This window comes from Larus michahellis, chromosome Z (genome assembly GCF_964199755.1).
Source record: "Larus michahellis chromosome Z, bLarMic1.1, whole genome shotgun sequence".
NCBI lineage: Eukaryota > Metazoa > Chordata > Aves > Charadriiformes > Laridae > Larus > Larus michahellis.
Window position 1 is genome coordinate 54,284,270 of NC_133930.1, and position 27,487 is coordinate 54,311,756.

The 27,487-nt window shown below is 39.4% G+C and overlaps 2 protein-coding genes across 5 annotated transcripts in view; both read right to left on the reverse strand.

Annotated features, from left to right (window-relative positions):
• The window catches only part of GAK (cyclin G associated kinase), a 72,765-nt gene extending 50,751 nt beyond the window's left edge, over positions 1-22,014 (reverse strand). For 2 of the 4 annotated variants that reach the window (XM_074569570.1, XM_074569569.1), the window contains exons 1-7: positions 21,686-22,014; positions 9,243-9,304; positions 7,747-7,806; positions 5,772-5,886; positions 5,187-5,329; positions 1,952-2,077; positions 711-800 (exon numbers count right to left, since the gene is read on the reverse strand). In XM_074569570.1, coding sequence (XP_074425671.1) covers positions 711-800; positions 1,952-2,077; positions 5,187-5,329; positions 5,772-5,886; positions 7,747-7,806; positions 9,243-9,304; positions 21,686-21,827 — 738 coding nt within the window. In that variant the 5' untranslated portion in view covers positions 21,828-22,014. Of the gene's footprint in view, positions 1-710; positions 801-1,951; positions 2,078-5,186; positions 5,330-5,771; positions 6,561-7,547; positions 7,807-9,242; positions 9,305-10,963; positions 10,983-21,685 lie in introns of those variants that run through there. The other 2 variants (XM_074569572.1, XM_074569571.1) reach the window with 2 other exon arrangements.
• A 3,906-nt stretch (positions 22,015-25,920) lies between these two features.
• The window catches only part of LOC141735804 (S-adenosylmethionine synthase-like), a 42,913-nt gene continuing 41,346 nt past the window's right edge, over positions 25,921-27,487 (reverse strand). The window contains exon 11 of the mRNA XM_074569042.1: positions 25,921-27,284. Within this exon, the coding sequence (XP_074425143.1) occupies positions 27,182-27,284 (103 nt within the window). The 3' untranslated portion in view covers positions 25,921-27,181. The remainder of the gene's footprint in view (positions 27,285-27,487) is intronic.

Genomic DNA, 27,487 nt, shown 5'->3' on the forward strand with positions numbered 1-27,487 from the left:
ATAAAAACTTTTAAAGCACCGGTATTACATTTTCTCAATTTGTCTTTTGGCACACTGCCAATACAGATAACAACTTGACACCTGCCTCTGTAAAAAACATCCAATAAACTAAGTCCCTAAGCACAAAGTCACTGGTCTCAGTACTGTTACAGTATTACACAACTGAAAAAGGTACAACTGAGGATTTAATACTTACATTTAATTCTGGCTACAGATCTTTTATTGAATGTTAACAGTTTATCACCATTTCTATACAAAGCATGAATGATCTCTGCGTCATTCTCATCCTTTCTACCTGTCAGCATGTACCTAGATGCAATACGTAGACATAGCCATTTTGAACAACTCAGCAATAAGCTGTCCCAGCATTACATGAATGGCAAAAATTTGAATTAAGGACTCTTAAGTATTCTGGCTCTACAGTGGCAAGCTCCAACGAGGCAATAGTGCTACTGAATGTCAAAGAAGTTCGGCATTGCCTCTCACAGTGGAAGTCAAACTACATCTCAGTGAAAACCTCAAATACTTCATCTCATTCTTTAAACATTTAGATACCCTATTCATACTATTTAAGTTTATTTTGACATACAACAATCTATTTTATGTTTATTTTGGTGGACTTATTTAATCAACAAATTAACACGAAGACTGCAAAATCAGTTTCACTATGACATAAGCAGCTATGATACAGCAACAGAAGAATTTCTTACCCAAATGTCCTGTTTTTCACCAATTGGAAAATTTGAATACAGGTCTATCATTTCTGGTGTCCTGTACATTGGTGTTGTATTCCTTGTGATCTGCAGAAGATAGAATTGCTTGAAACAGAAACTTGAATAATAAACTCTAACAGCATTCAACCAAGGAAAAAGCTCTCAATGTAAAATGGACAGCATTCTCACTTTGAAAATTAAATTCAGAAATACTTGGCAAGGCAGAAGCCAGCAATTGAATCCTACAATAGTCACAACAGCTTTGATATAAGGCCAGGTAAAGATGGTAGTACTCAAATAAATAACACTGATATTCAAAAGTCCTTCCAAACTGCAAAGCACGTAAAATAAAATGGCTGTTCTACATCAGGCAAAAAGGGATATGGACACAAATACAGAAAATCAACAATGAACCAGGAAGTGAATTCATGCTTCAGTGTGTATTTCTCACTTCCTTGTCACACATAATGACAGTGCAGACACATCCAAAGGGTTAAGCTATGTTCCCAAGGATCCCTGAAGAGACCTTTTCCGTCATCTTTCTGCAGACTATACAAGACAGTGGTACAACATAATTTTTCTTCACAGAAACCAACGGGTTGCTCTCCAAGGATGCTGGATTTCAAAGCAGGGAGAGCAGTATCAGAAGTTGCACACTTGAATTTTAAGTGTCACTGTATTTCTCCATACTTAAAAATATGAATCCAATTTATGTATTTCATTAGATTTACCAGCATTACTCTCACTCTAAGTGAAGAACAAACGCACTTTGCAAAAACACACTGTGTGCTTGTAGTCCCACGGGCACTGCAATACTACCTATTCAAATTCTGCTGAGTAAACTTGCTGCTTCTTCATATCTCATTCAACTGAGAAAAACAGATGAGAAGGTGGGAATCACGTTGGCATAACGAATTTTTGACTTCATGTTAAGAGCACAATTAGAAGAAGCTCTAGCAATCACTTCTGTTTTCACAGCAGATTGCAGAATGGACACTGCTCAAGTTGAAGCAGTGTTTGTGTATATATGCAGCCACAGAACACAAACTACGATTGTAAGGGCAGACTGTGTTTGAACTCTGGCAACACAAATACAAACCCAAAGCTTTATGAACAACACTACAACTGAAACAGTCTTCAGTTTTCTTAAAAGTCTCATGAATCAATATCAGATTAATGGTAACAGTTAAATGAATCCGCTCTTGATATTAAGATTAATCACATCAAAATAGTCTCACCTCCTCTTCAACCACTGCTCTCTTTTGTGCGGACCAGTTGTAGTCAGGATAGTAAGCTATAGTTGTAGCACTACCGAAGTCACAAAGTTTAATCGTCCCCTGGTTACTAATAAGCAAGTTTTCCACCTTCAAAAAGAGGTAGAATAATAAATTAAAGATGTATTTTTTTCCATACACTAACACACGTGCTTTTAAACATTAACTCACTTACAGATACACATAAAAAAATACTCACTTTAGCTCAGAATGTTGTTTACAGGAGCACAAATATTTCAGACAGTACTGTAGATGTATATGGTAACAATACAGCCAATTTTTTAAAAGGAAGCACCAAAAATACTATGAGCAGGAAAAACTCAAATTCCAGGGGGGAAAAAAAATAATTTCATTAGTGCCTAAGTGGCCGGTTTTTCAGAGGGCCACTTGCAGAAACAGTATCTTGGAACCTAAATGTTTTCATGCATACAACCAAATACTGTTAGCTCAGTTGCAGTGGAGCGGAGGTTAGCACTCCTGTAGACACAGAACAGGAAGGTTACTAGTAAAGAAGCAGGCAGCTGGGAACACCCAGAAAGAGGCAACCATGACCCTGTGCAGAGAGAGAAATCAGCTATTTGAGGACCATGTGCTGCCTGAATCATCATCATCCCTCCCTTTTTCTACTCCATAAAACCCAACTTTCCTGGATTGCTAAGTGAAATGTGGAAGAAACTTAAGGGGAGGGTAAAAACAGGTATTAGGTATAAGTACTGTGGGGTCACGACGACAAAAGGGCTGAAAAACAAAATTTGTATCTCCATATGAAGTCAGGAAAAGGTGTAAAAATTAAAAGGCATATTAGTAACACTATAACATCACGCTTCAGATAACTGCATTTGTCTTTCCCTTTGAAACCACATCATCTTTGGACTTCCTTCTGTAAAACATCTGTTTTCAAAACATCCTACTAGCCTCCCTTACACATGTCCCTTCCAACTTCTTCCACCATAAAATTAATTTTGACTACCCTGCAGGAAGACGTAAGCTCTGTTAATGATGTGGTTAGAGTATCGATCCCAATGTGCAATCTGAATTCCCTTCTCTGTTGGACAATCTTTTTCTTGTCTCCATGTACAATAAGAAGGGTGGGCATTCAACATCAAATTAAATTTATACACTAAAAATGGTCACCATAAGACCAGAGATCAAGTTTCTTGCACATACGTTCTGGTTTTTGTGCTTTGGTAAAGGTTGCTAATAATGTAAAACATTCCAGTGATTATTCAGATTTTAACAGGCTCTGACCTGTGTTGTGCAGGATAGCTGTGTGCTGCATGGCAAATCCTGAAGAGATCAAATTCAGACAATTAAAATATCAGTGCTTCTCTGATATTATACAAATTGCCCTCTAACTAGCTTAGAATTTTTACAACTCAGTAACTAGCTGGGTTCTTACAGTGCTGTACACACACATTGTGTGTGTTGTCCAAAGGGGTTTAGGAACAAAGAATGCACCACACTGACAAGCAAGGGAAGAAAACCACAGGACGACAGAAACAGGCACCACTACGAAGGTGAACTTGTTTTTAAGATGCACTGTAGAACTTCATAAATCCTTATACTTTTAGTCAAAATAATTGAGCAAAACCTGTTAGGACTCTACCCTACTACATCTCTCCCCAAAAGCTACACTAGCATCTCAGGTCTCTCAAAACTTTGTCCTACTAGCAGTTCTTTATGCTACTGGAAGCCTTCTGGAAAGGGTAGCACAGTTAAATGATCCCTATTTGGCTCCCGACTGTAGTGAGGTCTGCCTATTGCAGAGCAACTATCATTTAATTTTGCTTTGCAGCCCCTTTAACATGAAATCAGACTCCTTCCTCTGTCCATATTTTATCTCTGCCAGGAACTTAAATTACTTGACAAGAAAAAACAGACCTTGAATTACAGCATTAGCTCAACTTCTAGGGAGCTGGGTATGTAAGGAATTGTATATTTATTTGTAAATACATTTTTATCCCTTTTTTCAGAGAAGAGATGCACCTTTTCTGCAAGATTTTCTAGGAGGTAGTGTATAGAAGTCTCAGTGAAAAATAAAAGACTTTATTCTAGAAAGCAACACCAAGAAAGTTCTATCCCAGCTTGGTTAAAATTTTTTTGACGTGACCTAGAAGGCTGCTCAATGGTACTGAGAAAAAAAAAAAATGAGTGCTCCAACTATTTTTATATTAAAGGGCTATTACTAGTGCCTAACATCAAAGCTTTCAACAACAGTGCTGAAAACACTTAGCACACATTTACTTTTAAGAAGTGGTTTCATTTTCCTTTCCCCAAAGTAAATTGAGTACATGCTTACTTAAGGAGGAAAAAGTTTTCCTTTGTTTGTACTCAGTTGACATCACATCAAGCAGGAAACAGACATATGTGTAAAATTCAGACACTGTTTCAGGAGTAAGAATCTTCTTTCTGGCTTTGTTTATGTTTATGAATACTACCTCCTTCCACTAGGTTAAAATGTAACTGTAGTACAGCAGAATCTCACTGATGATTAAGGCTCCTTCATCTAAGGTATAGCGTACATGTAAAGGTGAACCCCTAACTTCAAAATACAAAATTCAAATACAGATTAAGTCCTTTCAAATCTCCAAAGTTTCTAAGGGGACAACACTTTCTACAGCATAACCCTATAGCATCTTGGTAAAGGCTAACAGAATGAAAATTAAGAAACAAGATCTATCAGGAATTTTGCCTACCAAATTTTACAATTCAAGTTAAAAACAAGCCCTAAACTGCAATGCCAGCTGATAGTTCTAAAACTTCTTAAAGGCTAAGTAAGCTTTCACAGAGAATCCAATATTACCTTCTCCTCTCCTTCAAAGCTTTACCTCTTCTATTTAGAAAACCTGCTCACCTCAAAACTGGAACTCACAAGTCATAACTGGTTATTTTATCAAAAGCAAACTACTTAAAGACTGCCTTAATGGGCAAACCACGATATACTAGTTTTCTGTCAGCTTGTTCAGACAGAGTAAAAGTAGTAATAACCACAAGCACAAGGAAAAGATATTGTTTGAAGAGATGCAAGTATTTCAGTGACAACCTTCACTGACAGCTAGTAGTCTTGCCAAGGCAATATGGGTAAGCACTACAGTCAAGAGTGTACACTGTATTTGATCGACAGTCTCAACACTGATTAAGCCCAACGGGCTCTTTTGCTGTATAAAAATTCATCATTTATTTAAACACTGTAATGCACCTTTAAATCTCTATGGATAATAGGAGGCTTCTGTTTATGCATATGCTGCACTGCTCTGCAGGTCTGATAAAAGATCTTCAAAACTGTGTCACAGGAGATAGGTCCTTTTGATTCTACTTTCTTTAAGAATTCCACCAGCTGTCCTGCAGGAAATCAGAGAAATTCCGATAAGCACACACAAGACACCACAACTTCTGAAAGCTTGGCATGAACAGACAAACGCTCCACTCATCAATGAAGATTTACAGTCTTAAGCTGTAATATTAGATGGATATTCTTAAAAAGGCAAATCCACACTGACTGCAGTGCTAAAGTAAACAGTGCTCTCAGGAACTATTCCTCCTCATCCTTCCTCTGCTTATTCTCAAACACAAAGAACTTAATGATTATCCCACATTTAAGATGAGGTTGAACTGTAGTCTCAAAGAACATGATCCTTATCCTGTAAAAGATGAGGTTTAACTCTAGCTCCACTGAACTATGCTATCTTTAAGAGGCTTTCAAAGCCTCTAAGCTGTGAAGCAACCTGTGCAAAACAGCTGTCAGAAGCAATGTCCACTGCTGGGAAAAGAAAAAAAAGTTTACCTTTACACAGCTCTGTAAGCAGAAGAAACTCTCCCTGTCCCGTGTCTGACTCTTCTTTTCCTATAGATGCAGCAGAGCAGAACTGGACAATGTTGGGATGACCTGAAAGTTTTTTCTGGAAATAACATATTCAAGGAAGACGACTGCCAAGTTTATTGATACAACAGTTCACAGACATCTCATTTGAAAAGTTAGCTTAAAACCACAGAAAACATTACAGCTGCAATTAAAATACTATGCAGAATAAGGAGATACATGCCTTAGCTGAAAAAAAAAAAACCAAAACCAGATTTCAAGGGTGACGCTGAAGGTAATAAAATAAAAAGTCAAAATAAAACATTAAAAAAAAATCTTTGTGATTAAGGCTCTGAGGAAACTGGACTTCATAACAGACCTAGTTACTTCTTTTAGACTTCTAACAATGACTACAGGGCACTAGCACAAGTACCAGAGAGACATTTTAATTATCAGCTGCTTAAGAAAGGGCTATTGTATCAACACCTGCCTTTCCAAAGCAAATATGTTATGTTTCAATCTTAACTAATTAAAATAAAGTTCAAAACAAATAAAAGCTCTAAAGACCAAGTAACTTATCCTCCCATCATTAGTAGTAATTCTTCATACTGAAACTTTTGCCATGTTTCACTTCCAGTTCAAAAATTCAAGGTATCATTTTTGAACTATGTAAAAGGGAGGAAAATGTAAGTGATCTCAGTTCCTGCCAGTGGAAGTTACATTGCATTATGTCCGTTCATGTTGTCCCTGATGTGCATATACTGGGAATCATGCCTGTAAGACAAACACACACTATTTACAAGATGCATTCACCAAGCCTCAAAAGAAAAACACCAAAAGTACAACAAAGTTATAAAAAAAAGGGTAAGTTGGATCCACCAAATCAGAATAAATTCAGAGTACTATTTTGTATCTTATCCATCTCTTTACAACCTTTTAGTCAGAGCTGCAAGAATTAATTTGATTTCCCAGACATAGCTTGGAAAGTTAGCAACGGTTAACCCTCATTCATGTTGTGTATATATATGCTTTAATGAGCCTGAGCTGTGAAAAAACATCCAAAGAACATTCAGTTCTGATATAGTCAGAGCAGCTATAAAATGTACACTGCTATGGTAGTCCGTTCTTTGCAAGTGTATGTCTAGTGAACAGCGTTTAGTGTAAGATTTTGCCAAGCATTTCAATAATCATAAAAAGAAATATTTGAGTAGCTTAAATTAAGATCAGTGGTTTTGCCTGGTAACTCAAAATGAAGCGGAATACTCAGAGTATACAGAACAGCAGCATACTACAGCTACTCACTACCCTTGAAATAAACTGAGGGTCTTAGTGCAGATGTCGGGGAGCAAATATTGAGTTTGCCGCAGCCAAGGACTGAAAACACTCTGATATTCCATTATACCCTAACATCAAACATCACTGAAGATGAAAAGGAGAGCAACAACATTGAGAAACATCTGCTTCTGGTTTCCAATGCATGGATTCTACTGAAATTCCCTCCTTAACATTCTGTATTACTTTTTAAAGCCAGACTCATCTGAGGCAGAAACTAAGAAACCTTGAGAATAAAAGCAAAGTTTTGAGTAGTCAAAAATGCATTAAATCCAGCACATGTACGGGAAGTCTACTTAAGATCTAAGTATCATCTGGATAGTCTAAAGGTCTCTTGACCATGGTCACAGGACTGCAACAAAGCCCAAAGAATAATTTCACCTCTTGCTAGACAAAGTACATAAAGTCTACACTAGCTACAGAAGTTACCTGCACACATTAAACTCCTGCAATTTTTGAAGAACTGAACTTGCTGGGTGATGGTGCTAGATTCTTGACAAACCAGGAACCCGAATCTTCCTCAGAATGTCAGTGCTCTTAAGCAGTGTACGGCATGGAAAGAAGCGAATCTTGGAAGTGTTTGATATCAGGCAATTAAATCACTAAAATATGTTCCAGAAAAGGATACCATAAAACAAACTTCCTGAATGATGGCTTTGTTCTTTTCTTCTTCATTAGACAACAATCGCTGTCAGAAAACGGAATAATTGAGAAGATACAGTTATTAAGACTTACAGAAAACAGTGCACAGGTGTTCTCTTTTTCCAGAACACAAACAATAAGCAGTAGTCAAAAACCTAAGGAACTGTAATGGGACAGTAAACGAAGCAGGCTTATTGTACCTTTGGGCATACTACCATAAATATAACATCCAGTTTTCCAGTTTCCTGTACTGTTCAGGTTTAGCGATAACTGAGCAGTTCACTCAAAGTAATTGCTCTGACAGTTTCCTGCTGTATAAAACGCTAAGGTCTCCTGGCTACAGCATTGTCCACTGACAAGGAAAGATTCGTCTTCTGCCTCAAATCATTAGGAACAACCCTCAACCCACTCCAACCAAAACTTCTCCAAATTATGTAGCCCAACTTTTCCAACGGTACCTGAGTAATCAGCAACAAAATCAAGCATTACTATTTCCAATATCACTCGGATTTGGAGTCAGCATTTTACTAGTATCAATCTGAACATTTGCTACAAAATTACCAGTTTTACAGGAAAGAGAAAGTGCAGTAGTGGTTCATCTTTTATCCGTTATTTTTAAATGGGGCTACTTCTAGATAACATTTTTGAACACACACAGGCTTTGTAACATGTGACTATTGTTCACAGGTGTTGTTACTGTGGTATGAAAAGCAAAAAACCAGACCAAGTACTTAGCGATCATGTCATGCCATCTTACCTCTCCCACCTCCCATACTACCCTTTTCACTTTCTCCCCAAGATCAATGTCTTTGTACTGATACAGCCGTCGAACATCCCTACTACAAAAGTGAAGCCATTTTGTGGTGGACACAAGTGACGCAATTTTTTTTTTGCAACAAAATATGACAAAGTAAATTACTTCACTTTATTGTCCTTTCCAAAATACTTCTGTTTTTCAGCTCTTATACGATTATTATAAGCCTTCAGAAAACAAGGATCCAGAGGTTTCTCTGAGAAGTGCCAGGCTGAACGTTTGATCAATGAGTCAAAGTGTGGAGCATTATTTTTAATACTGATAAAACTTACTCTGGAAGTACAAAGGTAGGCTAATTGGTAGGCTAAATCTGCTTCCAAGGAGTGAAAATATTCTTGTACCCTACTTCAGGTAACTCAGAAAAATTCTTGTTACCTATGCAACAAAATGCTTGGGGCAGGGTGATGAATTTCTGGACCAAATGAAGACAAAGAGCAGCAGTATCTAATACAGCAACTCTCATCTTCAGCATCTAAGTATAAAGCGCAGGGTCCTGACAGGAATGACCATTCTAAATATAAGTACAGCATGCTGCAAACACCACTTTAGCATTCTGGATTTTTCCAAATTACTCATTCAGTGGCATACATCAAGGACTAACTCTCAAGCTAAAGCATCAAGGAAAAAGACAGACTTTATAAACCTGTAGTGATGTAAATTCATTTTACCTTTAAAGCATAGTCTTTGCCACTTCCAAGATCTTGAGCTTCATAGACAAAGGCAAAACCACCTACAAGAAGAAGGTCCATTAAGTCAGTTTTAATTTCAACATTCAGGTAAATCATTCGTTTTAGTCTAACAGAGCTAATAACATTAATTTACATGCTTTTCTGAATGTAAGAAGTATACATATTTTTCAGTGGCTTGCCAAGAGTATGGGTAACCTATATACAAGAGCTAAAATATTCTCTTCCTTCCTTTTACACTTCAGAAGCACACTGACTTTGCTGCTTCCCTGCATTCTGTTAATCTGCATACGCAGATTTCCTATGAAGCAATTTTTTTTTAATGCAGGTCTTTATAAAACCAAGATGTAGTACAGCAAATATTACCTAATGATTTTAATTAAAACTACTTGTTGGTTTTTACACCATTAGGCTTCCTATGAAAATAGCAATAACCAAGGGAGATAAATGTTAAATATACACATCCTCATACTTTTAGGATAACTGCCATGCTTCAGGCTTCATATTAAATGCGGAAAGCGTTTGCAAGCGCTCAAGCACACACTTCAGTAAGGGTGATGCTGTTACTAAATGGCAATTTGCCATTACGTACAGTATTATTGTCCTTCTCCTTTTGTCAGAATATCTATTTCATCAAAAATTTGGTCAAGAACACTGTGCAAATTTCTACAAAGTAAAAAAGACTGAGAAAAAGTTATAGGTCTTAAGCTTCCTCAATTGCTAATTATCTTAATCTAACTGTATCAAAAGAACATATTTGTACAGTTCTACTCCATTTTAAAGATCCTGGTATCACTTCCATTTCTTCTGGAAAGGTCATCCTCATGGTTACATACATGCTCTCTGTCTACTGTAGAGTATCTCTAGTAGCATTAACAGCCAAAGTGACAAACCTCAATGATTTGCCTTTCTGCTCCTTTAAGATAAATTCTACTTTCATTGAACTACAAAGCAATGTTCTCTCCATCAATAATACGGAGAATAAGCACAGAAGATGTCAGCAAAGTACAAAATTTTACTTGTCAAAAAGCCCAAGAGAATAGCATAACTAAGGAAGAAACAAGTTGTCAAGGCACTTTTTTTAAAAGATGCAGGATCCAAATCAGTACAGTCACATTAGTACCCAATACCTTCTCGGTAGAAAAGGAATATTAACATGAGGCTGAAGTGAACACTTTATTTGCTTTGTACAATTCAAGCAAATACAAGGCTTTTCAAGAGGTACTCAAAAGTTTTACATGTCAATTGACCCTCACAGTGTTCTCCAAGACTCCTGGTACTGACCACACATCCAGTAGCATCCACAATATGAAACAAATAAACGACAGGCTCCTGGATATTGCCTTTGCTTTTGGTATCTAAAAGGGAATTATACACAAAACCAGCAAAACCAAGATCCCAGCTGCAGGGACGACAGGCAAAAGACAGTAATTAGTGAACCATAGAAGAGTTAAAGTATCAATGAGAACAACAAAGATGAAGGACAGCTAGGGTTCAGTCCCACCATACATTACTCATGCGTACATGGTACTTATCCATTTACTTTAATTCATTCTGTATAATCAGGTTTAGCACTTCCCACAATAGGAAGTTCCCTTAGCTTTTCTAAAGCTCACAGTGCAAGTGCTCTGACCAGCAATTACAATCAGCATTTTGGGCATTGAGGGGACAGGGGCTGGAGAAAGAATAAAGTCCACACTTACCACCATCTTAGAGTATAACCTGAAGACACTTTGTTCCTTTCTGAATGAGAACATGTGCAAGAAAAACATGGTTCTGGACAGTGCTCATCAGTTATGACTACTGTTTATGGATTTCATAGAGCTGGTGAAACAAGCAAGATAATCTGTGATTCATCCTACCACTGAAGCTGGCTGGTAAGAAACCATGTTTTTTGACCACTCTTCGCAATCAATTCCTTATTCACATCCAGAAGCATGCCCCAGGTTTACGAGCCCCCTGTCCCCATGAGCTGAAAGCCCTACACCAGCATACACCAGTCACTGCAACACAGAGCTACTGCCCATGTCTTTGCCCCACACAGATCCCACAGACCTACACAGTGAAAGTACTGCTGGCTCTGCAGAAGAAAGTTTGTACGTTCATCTTGATAACTATTTCTCTGATTTCATTCTAACAACCCAGCAAGCTGCATCTTGAAAATACATGCTTCAATTTACAAAATTAGGGCCTTCAAGTCAGCACACAAATTACTCCAGTCAGTACACAAAATTACTGCACAGTTAGTTTTCTGGAAGGCACTCAAGGTCAAAACGATGACAGAGGCAGCCCAAATTACAGAACAGTTATTCTGCAAACTCAGCTCAGCTGTGCACATCACCAAAGGTTCTTCCAGGGCTGGAATGGGGCAAGTCTACTCTGCATTTCAAGCAAGCACCTTGCTACTACCTCTACAAATACAAACATCCACAGACATTTGCACTCCAAAATATAATTATGCTTCATTCAAATGCATCAAATGCCCATCTGGAAATTATATAGGTGAAAGCACCTATGCATCAGAATTAACTTATCAAATCAATTCAATCCACCATTTTCAAACATATATCTGATTAACAACCAAGCTGATCCAAACTCTGAAGAAGGCCCCCAGAAGCATTGCTACTTTTCCAACTATTTCAACTGGTCTGATAAGCTTTCCTACAAGCTTTTCCTCCAATATAAGAAATGCTTACAATATAGTTTAAGTTGCACATTATCACCAAGATTAATCCTGTTGACGCTGAGTACAAAGGAGAAAAAGGAGGAATTAGCTTACCTGACTAAAAAAAGATTATAGTAAGTCTTCAAAAAAAGATACACTTCACATTTTCACAGAAGCGCTGATCATAATACAGTCCTCCCAAAACTCAAGACACATTCAGAGCTGCCCCAAAATTTTCTCTCTCAGGTCACAAATACTCTTGAAATTCATGCTTAAAACTCAACCACATTTATGAAAACCACACAAATTTATTTCTCGATGGAAAAGCCGGGGGGTTTTTTAACACTCAATCACAACTTTACAACCACCTCAAAGGTTTCTGAAGTTTAAGGATTTTTTTGTGGCATTTAAATGAATCTCATTTCCAACCAAAAAAAATAATTTCAGTCCTCTTAATTACTAGTTAGGAATCTTAAGAAATTTTATATTCAGCTTCATAACTACTTCAAAGCATATACTGGTTGTTAATTTCAATACTCATTGAAAATCATAAATGTTCATTTTGGCCTAGCAGTGCAAGTCAACTTTTTGAGCAATGCACGTCATCTAAACATTATAAATTCTTGTTATCAGCAGGAGTTAATACAAGCTTTGCTTAGGTTAAAGCACAGCAATTTGAATTTAAGTGAAGCATAACTGACCTTATCTGGAAATCCAGTGAAATCTGCACACAAAGCATACAAATTAAGATTTTGCTGAGGTTAAATTTAAATCTCACAAGACTCAATTTTTGTATTAGCAAAATACTTAGTTGAATTACTACATCTTCATAGCATGGCTTAACAAAAGGAAAAATAAGGAAGAGAGTCTTCCTTAAGGCTATTTCAATGGTGATATAGCTTACCAGAGCTCCTAGCAATAGTGATGCAGTGGGATCTCACAATTTATACAGGGGTATTAGATTAGAAAACTGAAGGGATAAGTGTCATTAGAATAGCGATAGCTTAAGGGTCAACAAGTCGTTTAAAAGATGCACTTCTACTTCAGCAGTTGTACCTTAAAACCAGTACTGAAATACTAAACACAGTTAAGTTCATTAAACTTTTCAGAACTCCAAACAAGTCAGTGGTATCAAGCCTGGTTAAATTCTTAATTCATTGCACTGATTTGTAGAGAATTTCACTGCTATAGCATCTAACCTCATCCTTTACTGCTATGCCCCCATCAAAACATCATTTTTAAATAAGATTCTCATTCTGTAATTTCATTGTTTCACCTGAACACAGCTCAGTTCCATTGCCCATTCCAGGTGGTGATCATTTCACTACTACTGCAGCTGATACCAATTTTAAAGCTATGGAAGGAGGTACAATAAGTTGTGAAGGCACTTCTAATCTACTTTTTCTATAAAACCATCTGTTATTGATAAAAACAATTCTTTCTTAAGAGGCAAAATTAGTCCTACTGCTTCATTATTAAAAGCAGTTTAGTTAGGGTTTGATGCTGGCTTCCTTGTAGACCTAGTCTGTTAAAACAGTTTTAATATACCCTGAATAGGGACAACTTTAGCAGCAAAACTTCTCCTTTGCTGTAACGGTTTACTCCAGGCCCTCTGACCAATGTAGTTTGTAATATAATTTGCAAACATGTGGGGAAAAAAAAAAAAAGAGCAGTTTCACCTGTTTACCTGTAACCACACCAAGGATTTCACAGTCAATACGGCCATGTCAGCCAAGGATCACACCCCTAAATCAACATACCTGTATGAAAAAACATCTGTATAGCAGACCCAACTGAGGCAAATGACAACATGAAAGTTAAGAGTATAGGACTGCCTTGGTTTCTCTCCTAGGAGTGTAGAAACAATGTAGTTTTATATGGGGTGTTTTCACTCATTATTTCCACCCATGTAAACATCTGTAGATGGTTTTACATCAGTGTTCTGAAGCTTTTTATATCAGCAAAATCATGTTACTATTTCCCCATACAGGGGAAATACAGGTTAGCAGTGTGTAGCTGTGTACACACCTATCCAAGCTCTTGCCATGAGAGACATGTTTCTCACTGCTGAAGCATTTCACTAGTCCCATTTTCAGAACACAGCTCAAGCTCTCAAAAATGGTCTCAGATTATTATTTACTGCCACAAATATTATGGCAGAAGAAAACTGGGTTTGTTTCTTTTTTGTAGACACAAACTTACACATAAGATGTTCACTATAGAGCACCACACAAACTCATGAAAATGGTGTAGCGGAAGTACAACAGTCAGTCCTGGAATCAGTATTGCCCCATAGCAGACCCAGCATTGTTCCTGTCAGTACTTCATCATCCTCTTATAAAGGTTAGAATACCCTTTCTTTTCCAACCAAGAGATTCCTCATGTTAAACCTACGCATCCCATAATATCTCATAAGTAACCTACACTATAAATCAAACTGGATTTAAAGATTCATTTTTTTTAATCCTGTCCCTGTTTTTCCCATCTTCACTGATTTTTTTCAGACAAACCATTTCAGTGAAATGACAGTATTCCTACTTGTCAGCTAGTGAAGCATCAAAATAGAGACATCAACCACAACAAAAAACTGCCTGCTACTGTAATGCATTGTTTCATTACACACTTAACTAGTCATGAGAAAGAGATGGTGTAAATAACTTCCTGTTTACAACTACTTGATATGACTTGTCCACTCCCCTCCCAAATACTGACCAAATTTGTTTCCACATCAATTTTGAGTAGCTTATGTTTCAGTTATAACTTCATTGAAACACCGTAATTCTAGCCTGGACAACAAGTTACAGTGCATCTTACCTGAAAGCAGACAGATGCTATTCCACCAGAGTACAAGCAACATTCTTCATCAAAACAGAAAGGATGCTTTCTCCCTGTTGTCAAGCATTTTTTTGAAGTCCAGTCATGCATTTGTGTCAATTGCCAAGTCCTAATAACAAGATGGAAGTGCCTCAAAAATGAAGCTTGGCTCAAACTCAAAGACCTGGACTTTTTCCCATAACCTTGAGAAGTGGAGAGGTAAAACACCCTGAAACTTTCAGAGCCTCCCTGCAAGGAGGAACTGCCCTATGCAAGAAACACTGGCTTTAAAAAACAGCACTGTTCTGCTTCGCATTGAAAAGCTTATCTACAGCAAAGGGAATGCAAACTGCAAAGCTGCTAGGTCAGGGTGCTTCGGTTCTTCTTTAGAGATTGTCATCTTTTTTTGCCCCACTTCCAAGAAGTCTGCCTCACACACGGTTTGCAAAGTAACTGTCAGTTCACCCTTCACATTACAGGTTACTACAACTTCTCTTTGACTTGATGCAAGTTCTCCTCCCTTCATAGTAACTCCAGACTTCTGTCAGTAACAATGTTCGCAGAAACTTGACCGTTAAGTGTTCATTGCGCCTCTGCTACCCAGAGTTTCATGAATTATATCCATACAAAATCAGCATTTCATTACATTTCCACCCTCCTATGAATCCAGGAGTTGCAGAGACCTTAAAATTGTACCTATGAGCTTGGTAAACTGTAACACTGCCTGTTCACACTTGAAGGAGCCTTGAAGTCTAAAGGAGCATTTTTTTGATGCTTTAATGACAGACACAGGTTTCACTTTCTCAGAATGCAGCTTATAACAAGTCACCTACATGGCTTCAATTCATGACAGATTTTAAACTCTCAAAAAAAAAGTCTGTAGCCTATTGCTACCTTTTTAACTAAGAAATGTTTCTTTCTTCATGGTGAAAGTTTCAGACTCAGATCAAACCGTTTGAATAATGAATGGTTTTTGTCACCAAATTTCTCCTCTTACTCTTTTGCCCATGCTTGTTGCTTAAAGGAAGGGCAAGTCAATACACATGAGAAATGGTTGTTAAATGCGTGCTAGAGAACTTGCTTCTTCCCTCCTTTTCACACAACCATACACCTCGTTTATTCTCAATTGTTCAGCCTCATATGTAAAACAGGCAATAACCGCATTGGAAAATGCTGTGATGTGTACATGGATAGTTAAGCAAAGAGGAACCGGATGTAAGATTTCTTTTTTAACCCAGATATATTACTTTTTTAAAAGTGAAATATCAGGGAATTTCCTTCCATATATCTCAATCATGATTTTCATTGGCTTTTTCAGCATACAGAAAATCCACCCTAACCATCCAGAACTTCCTTCTAACAGCAGCACAATTGGACAAAGTGGCACATGACAAAGATGACTCATTTTGTCTTATTTGCAAAATACTGATGTATTGAGAGGAAAATTCTCTATTAAAAAAAGAATAAAGGACTAATATTAACATTAACCCATACTGAAAACTGAACTGAAAGTTACAGTCCTAACTTCCACAGGAGGAAGAAAAGTGCATGTCTGTTCTCAAACTGGTTCCTTCTAAACCACGAGACAAGGACAAGTAAAACAACGTAGTGAGAAGGAAAACTCATTAACTGGAAGAAAAAAGAAGGCCAAATGGACTCTCAGTGTACCATAAACTAGTAGTTTAGTAAAAGTTTCAAAGAAAGTGATGCTGAAACAGTACAGAAGTTCCACTGCTTTGTCTAGTACCTCTGCACTGCCTGAAAAAGCCATTTTCTGGAACTTCTCTCAGCTACCCCATACATAAGTAAGCATTACAAAGTCAATGCGTTTCATGAGATACAACTGATATTTGAAGAGCCAGCAAGCACACCACAATCACCTGCTCATTATTGTGTTAACATGAATAGAGAAATCTCCATCTTTGTTGGACTGTTCACTCTAGGATGTCAGTTCCCTGGTTTTTCTTGCAGAACCTCACACACACACTGAAACACTAGTTTCATCACTTATTCTCAGCTTTTGCTACGTATTTGTCAGACCAAAGAGTACCTGGCTAAAGCAGTAACACAAGTTTCAAACATGTTACAATTAGCATACACGAGCAGGCAGCACATTTCTCATTATGCTCTGAAGGACAAGCATTGCTCATTCCATGCCATCATTGCCTTCCACTGTCGAGACCCTGAATTGTTTTATATAAGTTCTTCAAATTGAATGAAGATACCATTGCCACGTTTCACACAAAATCAAAGACTTAGCCTATACTCATAGAATGACAATTGTATACTCAACAATTAAAGAGAAAACCATAGCAAATTCAAGATTGGTTTGCAGGTGAATTAGTTGTTGAGAAAGATGAAAACTCTAATTTTAAACAGTAATTATGGCATAAGGTGATTTTCCTGATGCGGTTATCTTTAGCACAGATATTAAGAAATAGAATAACTCAAAAAAAAGTGTTTTAAAATAAGTCACTGAAAGACTAATACAGGAATAATTAGCTGGTTTACCTCACTTAACAGCTTACCAGGAGAGAAGTATTCAAAATTTTTTTACAGATTGTTCTTCTGTTAGTATGATCTCTATTCTAGAAAATTTAATAAAGCTAAAAAATAGGACCATTACTGCTGATTTCATATCTACTATTCAACCTACAAAACAACAGCAGTATGCGATAAGCAAATTCAAGTCTCTCTTACTGGCAGTGGAGTATTTGCAGGGATATTACATTACACATTGTGTGGCAGTAGGAACTACTAGCGAAGTTGTTCAACTTGCTTTTAACATTCTAAAAACCCTTAAAAACATTATCTAATCTAACAAAACACATAACATAAAACTTGCAGAAGATCACTTTATCCTTTCAACCTTCTAAGAGACTGAGAAGTATCGGGTTTGGTTACATGGATCAGCATAAAGTTGTTCTCTATTTTCATTTAAAGATCTCCATAATAGAGGTTCTCTTTTATATATTCTGTGTTTACTTTGTCAACAAGATATAAGAAATTATTTATGAACTGCTATAACTGTTTCTCTTACCCATCAATCCAACAGCTACCTGCTTTTACAAAAAAGGCTGAACAGAAGCATTCCAGGAAGAATACAATTATATTTAAAGACTGCATAATTTTTAAGCACATAAATAGGTTTGTCAATATCTTATTCAGCTATCTAAACACATCTTGCCTTTCATTTGTGCTCTAAAAAGATAGCAATATTTTATTAAACGTTCATTCAGCACACAGCAAACAGGCCTCTCCCTTCATTTAGGCCAAAACTATTACAACTGTACAATTTACCATTCTCAAGAAAATTCTAATTTCTTTACAATTCTGGAACTTGACAGCACACATCACAGGACATGCTATTCTCACATCAGTTTACCCTCTCATTAGAGTAGGAATGAGTTTCTGTAATTCTTTGACCATCTTTGGCACCAGCAGTCTCTCAAGGAACACCCTGACAGCCCTGTGACCAGGTTCTAGTCCTTCTACGGTATAGGCAGGCATCAAGAAATTTCCCATATTTACTTGTCCATCATCTTTCACCATCACAATTATCAGATAAACAAGCATAAGGTCTATCAGAAGAGATGCTTTGCCCAACACAGGCAAAAATGAAAGACAGCAGCATGTAGTACTTGAAAAACAAATTTGCAAGGTTGTTTGTGCAAATATGCTAGCTTTTAGGAGCAAGAAACAAGAAATTTTTGAAAACTACTGTCAGCCAGCTGTAGTCACCTGCTCTCCCCGCTTTCCCCCAAAGTCAAATGTACAGACTACATCGATCGTTAAATCAGCAAGGACCATCTCTGTCCCCCAACTGTCTGGTACAGATTGACACAGGAATCCTGACATTCCTGAATGAAGGGGAAGGACACTTGAGGATGTCAAGTGAAGAAGCAAAAAGTCAGCATAAAAACACACATACTGTTCACATGAACAGCAAGGGATATGGCAGAGACTACAGTTTAAACCACCCTTACCTAGTCCTAGAAAAAAACAAACATGTCAGTAAGCATTTGGAGAACTCTATTCACATCTAGCTGGACTATGTGTTTACAGACATCCCTGCTGTGATGGAGACACACACAGAACACTCAGACTGGCAAGTGACTTAGGGCCATACAAGAGAGTGCCTTCTGTCATGAAAGACTGTAAGATAGCTACATTTACTAATATTTACAAATTAGATATGCGATCAACTACTATTTTAGTTCAGTAAAATTGTGTGGCAGTGTATGCACTTAACCAGAGGACCAAAAAGAACCATGACACATGAAGCCAGCACCTTACAAAGGACGATGGGGATTAAATGAAAGGCCCCAACCCATTTCCTCTGAAATTTCTTAACTGCAGTGAGGCTACTGAAATGCCCAGGCAGAAGATACAGGAGACTAACCTAGAAGCACTCAGTCCACCCTGTGACACACTTAGTCTGTTTCTGCATTTGAAGGCCGCATCAGTGCTAGAGATCACCACCAGCCCATCCTTCCCCGGGCCTGCTCTCAGCTTCCTGCCGCAGCACACCACCTTTTCAGTCAGCCCAGTGCTACCCATAGCATGGTACCTCCGCAAAACGAACAGGGAAATGCATCCAAGTGAACTGTGCAGGCAGTGTCTCAGCTTACAGCATGGCCAAACACGCATTTGCACAAACACAGACGGGCAGCACAGTACAGAGCTGGAAGGAGTCTCAGGGTGTGAGAACAACTGAACTTATGCTGCCACATGATACTGTAACGCTAACCCACAGACTCTGGCCACACCAACTGAAAACAAAGTAGACCACAGGATCCTATTGAAAAGGCTATCTATCTGCACTGGCATACTGCACACAGTTAACCATGGATTTGAAAACCAAATTCAGAAAGTACCACTTGACTTTCTAGTAGGGAATTTGGTGTGAAAGGACTCATTTAGAAGAATAATAGACTGTATTTGTAAGCATGGAGGAGAATGCCTATAAGCTGCAGTTACACAAGCATGTATCAGAAGGTGTCAAACACAGCTTCAGAGCTCAAAGATAAATTCAATTTCGCCAAAGTAAATGATATCCTAAAGACAAATTCAAGACTGAAAACAGGAGGAGAGCCTGGGACTTCTATACTTTATATATATGTATTATATTTATATGGAATATACCCTAAGGGTTGTTTTAGCCCTGCTATGTTGGCTAGAAAGTCTTAATTTCTAGCAAAAGCAAGCAGTTAGGCCCTATTTCAGTTAGTGAAATACAGAGAAAACAACATGAAATAAAACCATAATACTGAAACAAACAGGGAACACAAAGCAGAGGTTACAGATAACTTCTCAAGAACACTAGACTTCGGGCATGTCCCCATTTGCTTTAAATCATCTAACTGCGCATCTTTCCCCTGACATTTTAGAAAGTCTGTGCCAGATCCTGGGACACAGTAGGCTGCTGCCAAAATAAAGTATGAAATACTTGTTTCAGAACTAAGAACCAAACAGCAGATACATCTCAAACGTAGCTTCCTTTCCTTTGTTGTTCTCTGGAAACTGCTGTGGTTACTCCTAGCAGGAATGTGACAGTATCAGCAGCACCCGCTTGTTCATTTTGCATTCACCTTACAGTCACATCCTATTGAGTGCTTACATTTCACTCACAACTCTGACTGGATCTCTTGTAAAGAAGCTGTAAGGCTGAAGGCAGAACAGGGATTGACATTTAGTGCGGTTTTAAATGCAACTTACTGCCTAAAAAAACCTCAGCTTTTGTCTGAGATCATATGCCAAAACTGCTCAAGCACTACGGTAACAACTTATTTGCCCTTAAGAAGATAAAGCAGTGGTGAAGACACACGTCCTGTTGTTTTGTACAAGGAAATTTCTGTAAGTTTAACTAAAGTAGTTATTCTTGAGGAATCAAATTTTTCTTCCATGATGGTCGCTAACATTTCAAGAAAAAACTACTCAGGAAAAAAATAAATCAATAAATCTATTTATAAAACTCCTTAAATAAAAGACTATTACAAGAAGCAACTACAGAAAACAACTTCAATAAAAAGCTCTGACTAGAGCTTTGGGGTATTTAAGCTAAATAACATCAACCACAATTATGTAACTGCATTAATATAGACAAATTCATATTTTAGTCTTTTGAGACAAGCTTTCGATGTCTGTTTCACTTGGAGAAATAAAATAATTCCTCTGACCACAAGCACAAGATCCAAATTTCTGCTAATTTCTAAGTAACTGTCACACACCAAGAATAGCACCTATTTTAAAACAGATTAGCAAGTAGTGTGGCAAGATGCCTACCCAGAAATACAATGAAACTGAAAACTGCACAGACATTTAATTCCTGCACTCCAGCAAAGCCTAAATGAAGAATGATCAGCCTCCTGATGTTTCTGTGTAAAGTTTTTTCCAGCGTTCCATGGTTTTCAAAAGAAGCTGAAATGGCACAGGCAAACTTGCACCTTTGGCATGACGTTACACACTGTCATTTTTTTAAAAAATATATATGCAATACAGTATTTCCGTGAGGCAGATTATAAACCCTTTTGAGAGTTGTATTACACGGTGGGAATATTCTAAATGAAAAGCGAGCGAGGAAGCTGCCACACGACGCACTAGCTCTCTACGGGGGTTCCTAGAGAGGGCTAACAACAGTGACAGCAAGTGTGGCTCCTACACCTGCTCCCCGCCAAACACCTTCGGCGGCACTCACGTTAACTCAGCGCACCCATGACCCCTAATGAAAGCGGCAACAAGGAGACGCCAGGCCCTCCGGGGGGGGACCCGGTGGGGCGCGGCCTGCCAAGAGGGAGGCCCACCCGGCCACGGAAGGGTGTAAGGGGGAGCGGGAGGCCCGGGACCCGAGGGGAAGCCCAGCCCAGCCCCGCAGCGGCAGGCCCGCCCCTCCCCGCACGGCCCAGCCCGGCCCCGGGCGCGGCCTGCCGCCGCCGCCCGCTCTTACCCTCTGCGATCACCCGTTTGATGCGCAGTTTCATGTCGCCCATCTCCACCGTCTGCCCCACAAAATCGTTCTGGTCGCGGCTGGCGGCCCCCAGGGAGCCGGGGCCCGTCAGGAAGTCCAGGGCGGACTGGAAGAGCGACATGACCCCGCTAGGCACTGCCCGGCGGCCGGGCGAGGAGCGCGAGGGCGGCAGCCGGGGAAAGGAGCGCGGCGGGTGGGGGAGCGGCGGAGCGGCTCCGCCAAGCTACCGACCGCAGCGGCGGCAGGCCGCCGCCTCCTCCTCCGCCGCCGTTCCCTCCGCTCGGGGCCACTTCCGGGAGCGCTGCGTCATTTATGACCTCACGGTGCCACCTCCTCCCAGCCCTCCCCGCCGCCGCCGCAGCCAGCCGCGGCGCCGCACGGAAGGACGGCCCCGCCCCGCGGAGGGAAATCCCCGCCCCCGGCGGCCGCGGGGCGGGGAGAGGCGTCCGGGCCCCAGGGCCCAGCGGGGCCTGCCGTCGCGGCGGGGCGCAGTGGCGCCGCGGGAGCCGAAGGCCGGGGCGGGCAGGCCCAGGCGCCCCCCTGAGGGTTGCGGTGGAGTGCCGCCGCGGCCGGCGGGGGGCAGTCGGGGGAGGAGGGGCGGCTGGGCCTCGCTCGGGGGTGGGGGAACGGGCCGGGAGAAGGGACGCCCTTCACTCCGCAGCAGTTCTTGTGCCGCTGGTGACACTCAGCGGGTTGGCAGTCGCCAAGAGGCGGCGTTCCTCGCTGTCGATGCCTCAGGCCTACACGCATGACCCTCGGGCAGCAGGCGCTCTCTACCCACAGAGGGGGGCCGTTGCCCTGCCCCGGCTCCCCCGCCCTGCCTGCACCCCTGCCTGCGGCCCAGCGCCCAGCAGGAGGGGGCGGTGTTCCCCGCCGGTGTGCCTCACCGCCGGCGTACGGAGCGTTGGTAAGGGCTGTCAGCCGCGTTACACCTGCGTGTTCGGCTGTAAGGGCACTGCGAGTGTTTACGCCCGCACATCACTAACTGTTGGGGCCTGTCTGCTGCATAGGGCTGTACGCCCTGGGACAGCAGGTCACTAAAAGCAAAGTTGCTTCGAATCCTTTTGTTTCAGGAAGAATGCTGCTAGCCAGGACTCCCCTTCAAAACATCACGTCTCTTTGCTATCGCGGTCTGCTCCCTGCCAGCAGCCATAACTTTGAGATGGTCCCAGACATCCCCAAGTTCCGTAGGATTTCAGGTGGCCACACTTTCTCCTGCATAGATGAGTAGTTAAATATTTTAAAGTTGTATTTTGCAATCAGCTTCAATAAACTAAGAACTTGCTGTTCTTCATGCGACTGTGTAAATTAGAGGGGCATGCCATCTTGTGCTTCCCTCAGTCTTCTGTAATGCCTTACCAGTCAAAAAGTGTGGTCTTAAAGGCTGGCAGATTTGTATGGAGATCCCATGTTTTTATATCTCTTATTAAAAAAAAATAAAAATTTATCGAAGTCAGATTGTAATAAGTAACTAAAGGTGATTTGCTGATCGAACAAGTTAAGCAAGAGGAACGAACCCATTGTGGCAGTCTTGAGAACTCCCTGTTTTACCAGAAGAGACATGTCCACAACGTTATCTTGCTACACCAACATGGGAACTCCTGTTTGACAAAAAGCTTAACCACAATGTTATCAGAATGTATTGTTTTGAGCTGATTCTGTGACCAACATTTTATCTAAACTACCTCAAGCAAGAAGCTACGGAGGGGCGTACCGAAGATGTCGAAACCCGACCTCCGTGAAGATAAAAAGAGCTGCTCAGCTTGCTTGAATTTGCGAGCCTTTGGTGGAGCTGCGACTCCCCGGCCGCCCAGCGCTGCTTTTGCCTTCCTACCTCAATAAATATTTATTGAATCTATTTCGGACTTGATTTATTTTAAATTCAACTATAACAAGATCATATGGAAAACTGCTTTCTATCTGTAGCAGAGGTCAGCTGCTGTTTTTCAATTCTCCTTATAAGAAAACCTCTTTTGCTATTGTAAATCATACCACTGTCCCCACTTTGAGAAAAGCAGACTCTATTCACAGCAGGAACATCCTAACTTCAGTCCCATTTAGGTTTCTGACTTTTCCAATTATTTTTTTCAGGCAAGGTCTAGAATTACTTTGGACAAACAAACACTGCTACTTAGGCTTGCTACACCATACTGTTCTGCTTATTGTCCCTGTCCTGTCATTCACCTGCATATTCCTGTTCAAAGACTTATTCATACAAGGCCACTGGAAAAGGAACAGGCTCTTTTATAAGGAATAGATCTGACCTTTCGTAATTTAATGTCTTCATTTTGCAATTAGAGACCCTTCATCTCTTCTGAGACCAGAAAGATACGAAAGGCACTTTCAGAACCAAGCTGGCACTTCTGTTTGATTCATTTTCTTCCTTAATTGGCTAGTCTAGGTTTGAGTTAAACTATTCCCTTTTAAATATTTAGGTTTACTTCTGCCTCACACAATCCAGCAAGAATCGTCAGCTTTTGGAAGTGTCTATCCAAATTCACTATTTGAAAACAGAACAGCCACTAATACCTCTAAATGTTACTGTGTATGGTCTACCCAAGTAATTTTCTGCAATACAGATTTTTCATTCATGTGCCTTTTTTGTATTAGCTGAATAAAGCTAATAGAAAAAGCTAATATAAAGTGTGCTACTTTGGATGAAGTTGCAAAACACAATGCATAAACTATTGTGGTGTTGTTCTGATGTGCAATTATTTTTCTTACACATATTATGAGCCATTATATTTTGGGAGATTTTTATAACATACTGTAACCATATATTTCAAAGAAGAGCCTGTTGTTTTGATATTAAAATAGCAAGTTTAACAAAGCAATAGTGGCAACATATGGAAATAAAAATATTTTGCTTAATCCCTGTATGTAGGCTACATTATAGTTTAGCTAAACTTTCAGCAATAACTGCTATCTTAATGCTTATATCTCATTTGGGCACCCTTTTTGGGCACCCTTTTTTATTTTTGATGTTCCAGCTTAAGTGATTCATTTCTAGAATGGTAATGAGCAAACATGCCAATCATTCAGAAAAAGTTACTTCAGTGATTTTGTGGAGCAATAATTTTGTCTCTGACTTCAGACTAGATAAATTTAGCAGAGGTGGCTTTTCTCTGTTTGCTTATTTCAAACAAAGCATATCTCTTGCTGTTCTGAGGAAAATTTTACATAGGGCAAATTAGCTACCCTATGTAAATAAAATGAATTCACTAGTTATTAGAAAACTTGCTAAAGTTTGTAGACAGGATCTCTGAAGATGGGATGCATACTGTACCTGTTCCAATCTGTGGCGAGGGATTTCTTCTGCAGCTGGTGCTCCTGGCTACTTTGAAACACAAACCAACAAGGGGAAAGAAAGGTTTGTAGTCTGGACACAGAGACTATCCAACTCGTTGAAGAACTGGTCTGTAACTTTGATCTGAAGTCTATTTGTAGGAAGCCAGAGAACAAGGTGGAAGAAGCATTGCGGAAATGTGTTCTTATTGTCTGAAATACTCCATGGTCCAATTTGCCTCCTGTAGGCTCCAGCTGTCTAACAGTTAGAAAGGCCTAAGCTCTGTCTTTTTTGGTTTTTTGTTTTACAATAAGCAGTGATTAAGAGACTCCTGTATTGAACAAATAATTTCCTTGTTAAATTTAATAAGAGACTTTATCAAAATTGTCTTCTGCTGTGACAAACAAAGCATCACAGCTTCTTGCCAAAGCACTATTCAACTTTTGAAGGATAAAGTATCATGACAGTAAAATTGATACTAGCTGTAACTGAGACAGCTGTAAAATTGAGACTATAGGACCATTTACTGAACTCTCTTTCAAAAGAGTTCAGTAAGTCAGTTTATTATAGTCAGTTTACTGTATAGTGATCTCTGCAATCCCTTGCCATTTAAACATTGTACCCCTATATTACTAAAAGTGAAAGTTATTCTGACACTGCAAAATTTTTAGCAAGCTACATTACTATTTCGTAGACAATATCAATTTGAACAAATTTTAATAAAGGTTAATGACATGGTTTATGCCTACATGGCCATACGCATACTAAACTAGATTAGTTTCAGGCAAAGACAGGGTTCAAGGTCTTGTAATAAAAAGGAAAACTTGCCATTAAATAAAAAACTGGGGGAAAAAAAGCCCACAAAAGAATTGCAGCTTTTATTCCAGGAACTAATTTCATTTTCTTGTGGAAGAAAAAAGTGCCTTTTTTCTAGGTCACAAGACTGCAGCACTGCAGTGTTAGATTGGGTTCGTTGTACCAGGACAGGTAAGGCACAGGTAGAGCTGTACAGTTACCTCACTTCAGCTCTCGTCTGTCAAAGGAACGGTGGTTCAATTAGTCTTTACATGAAAGGAAGCAGCTTTTTAAAACTTACTCAAGACTAATGTTATATTCAACTACTTGCATTTGATTAGATTTACCACTGAAGCCTGCGTTTTTCCCTTTGGGTTTAAACAACATGGGCTAGACATATTGTTTAGTTGTCTATTAAAATTCCCTGGTTTTAAGCAACAGCGGTTACAGCATTCCAACATGCTGTCTTAGTTTACAATTTGATGATAAATTTGCTTGCCAGAGTCGCTACTTTCTGTATATAAGCCTTTTCATCCTCTCTAGCGCTTGAAGAAAAGCTAAACGATTTTGAATTCTCTCTCTCCACCTTGTGCTTTCAGCCAAAAAAGACAAAGGAAGGCAATATCTTCCATGGTTTTTTTTACAATTTTTATGTTGGAGAGGTGGCCAAATGAAACTTAATTGCAACTTTATACAGCCAATTCCAATTCATGCAGACATGGAAAATTTCAGTTTGAGAAGGAGTAACCGTAAATGAATAAAAGAATTACAAAATAGGAGTTCATCAGTTTTCACAGATACACCTACAAAACTGTAAGGTTAAAAGCTAACAGATAACACTACCTCATAGCTAAGTGTATTTAGGGTTACAATGAACAAGGTTCTGAAATGGGTGTTGTTACTACTTTGCTTGGACTAGAAGGACCACAAACTAAAGCTTTTGGTAGTTGTGGGAGTCCTGGGCCAAAGAATTATGGCAATTTGTGTTATTACTGCTTGCCTCTCATGGGGAGCTGTTGGAAGTTACCTCACCAACCTCATCCACTTCAGTACAAAGTTACCTCGGTAAGCAGCAGTGGGCTTCCCAGGCAGAACAGGAATGACTTCAACTTCCACAACCATCCGTGCACTTAATATCTGATCGCAGCCAAAGGCCTAAATTGTTCACACGTTACCAAAGACAAAGCTGAAGAGCAGGTTAGATGATAGAGCAGCATGCATGTAAAGCGTAAGGCCACTACGAAAGTTAGAAATTAAATACAAATGATTTTCAGTAAATCTATTAACTACAGAATGTAATTTAAAAAAGAGTAGCTACAGTCTTTTCTTGAACAGCTTGAAATTTTACCTGATCATTAAACCACCTGTCAATTACATGAAACATTACGAACAGCTTAATACACAAGCTTTTTGGGTATTTCCCATGTAAATTCTTCTCTCCCAAAGTGCCCATAGCATGCTGTTTTTTGATAGATTGGCTTCTTCAAATCCAACTCCCTTAATGAAAAGAAAAAAAGAAAAAAAAAAAAAAGGAAGGTGTTACACTTCAATATATATTATGATTTAGACACTTCAGAATAATAATCAGTATTACCCCTGGAAGAAAGACAATAGGACTGAGGCGCTGTTTCCTTGCCCAATCACGCAGATTTACAACAGGAAAGGTAGTGAGCCGATGTTTTCAATTTTAACATGACTAG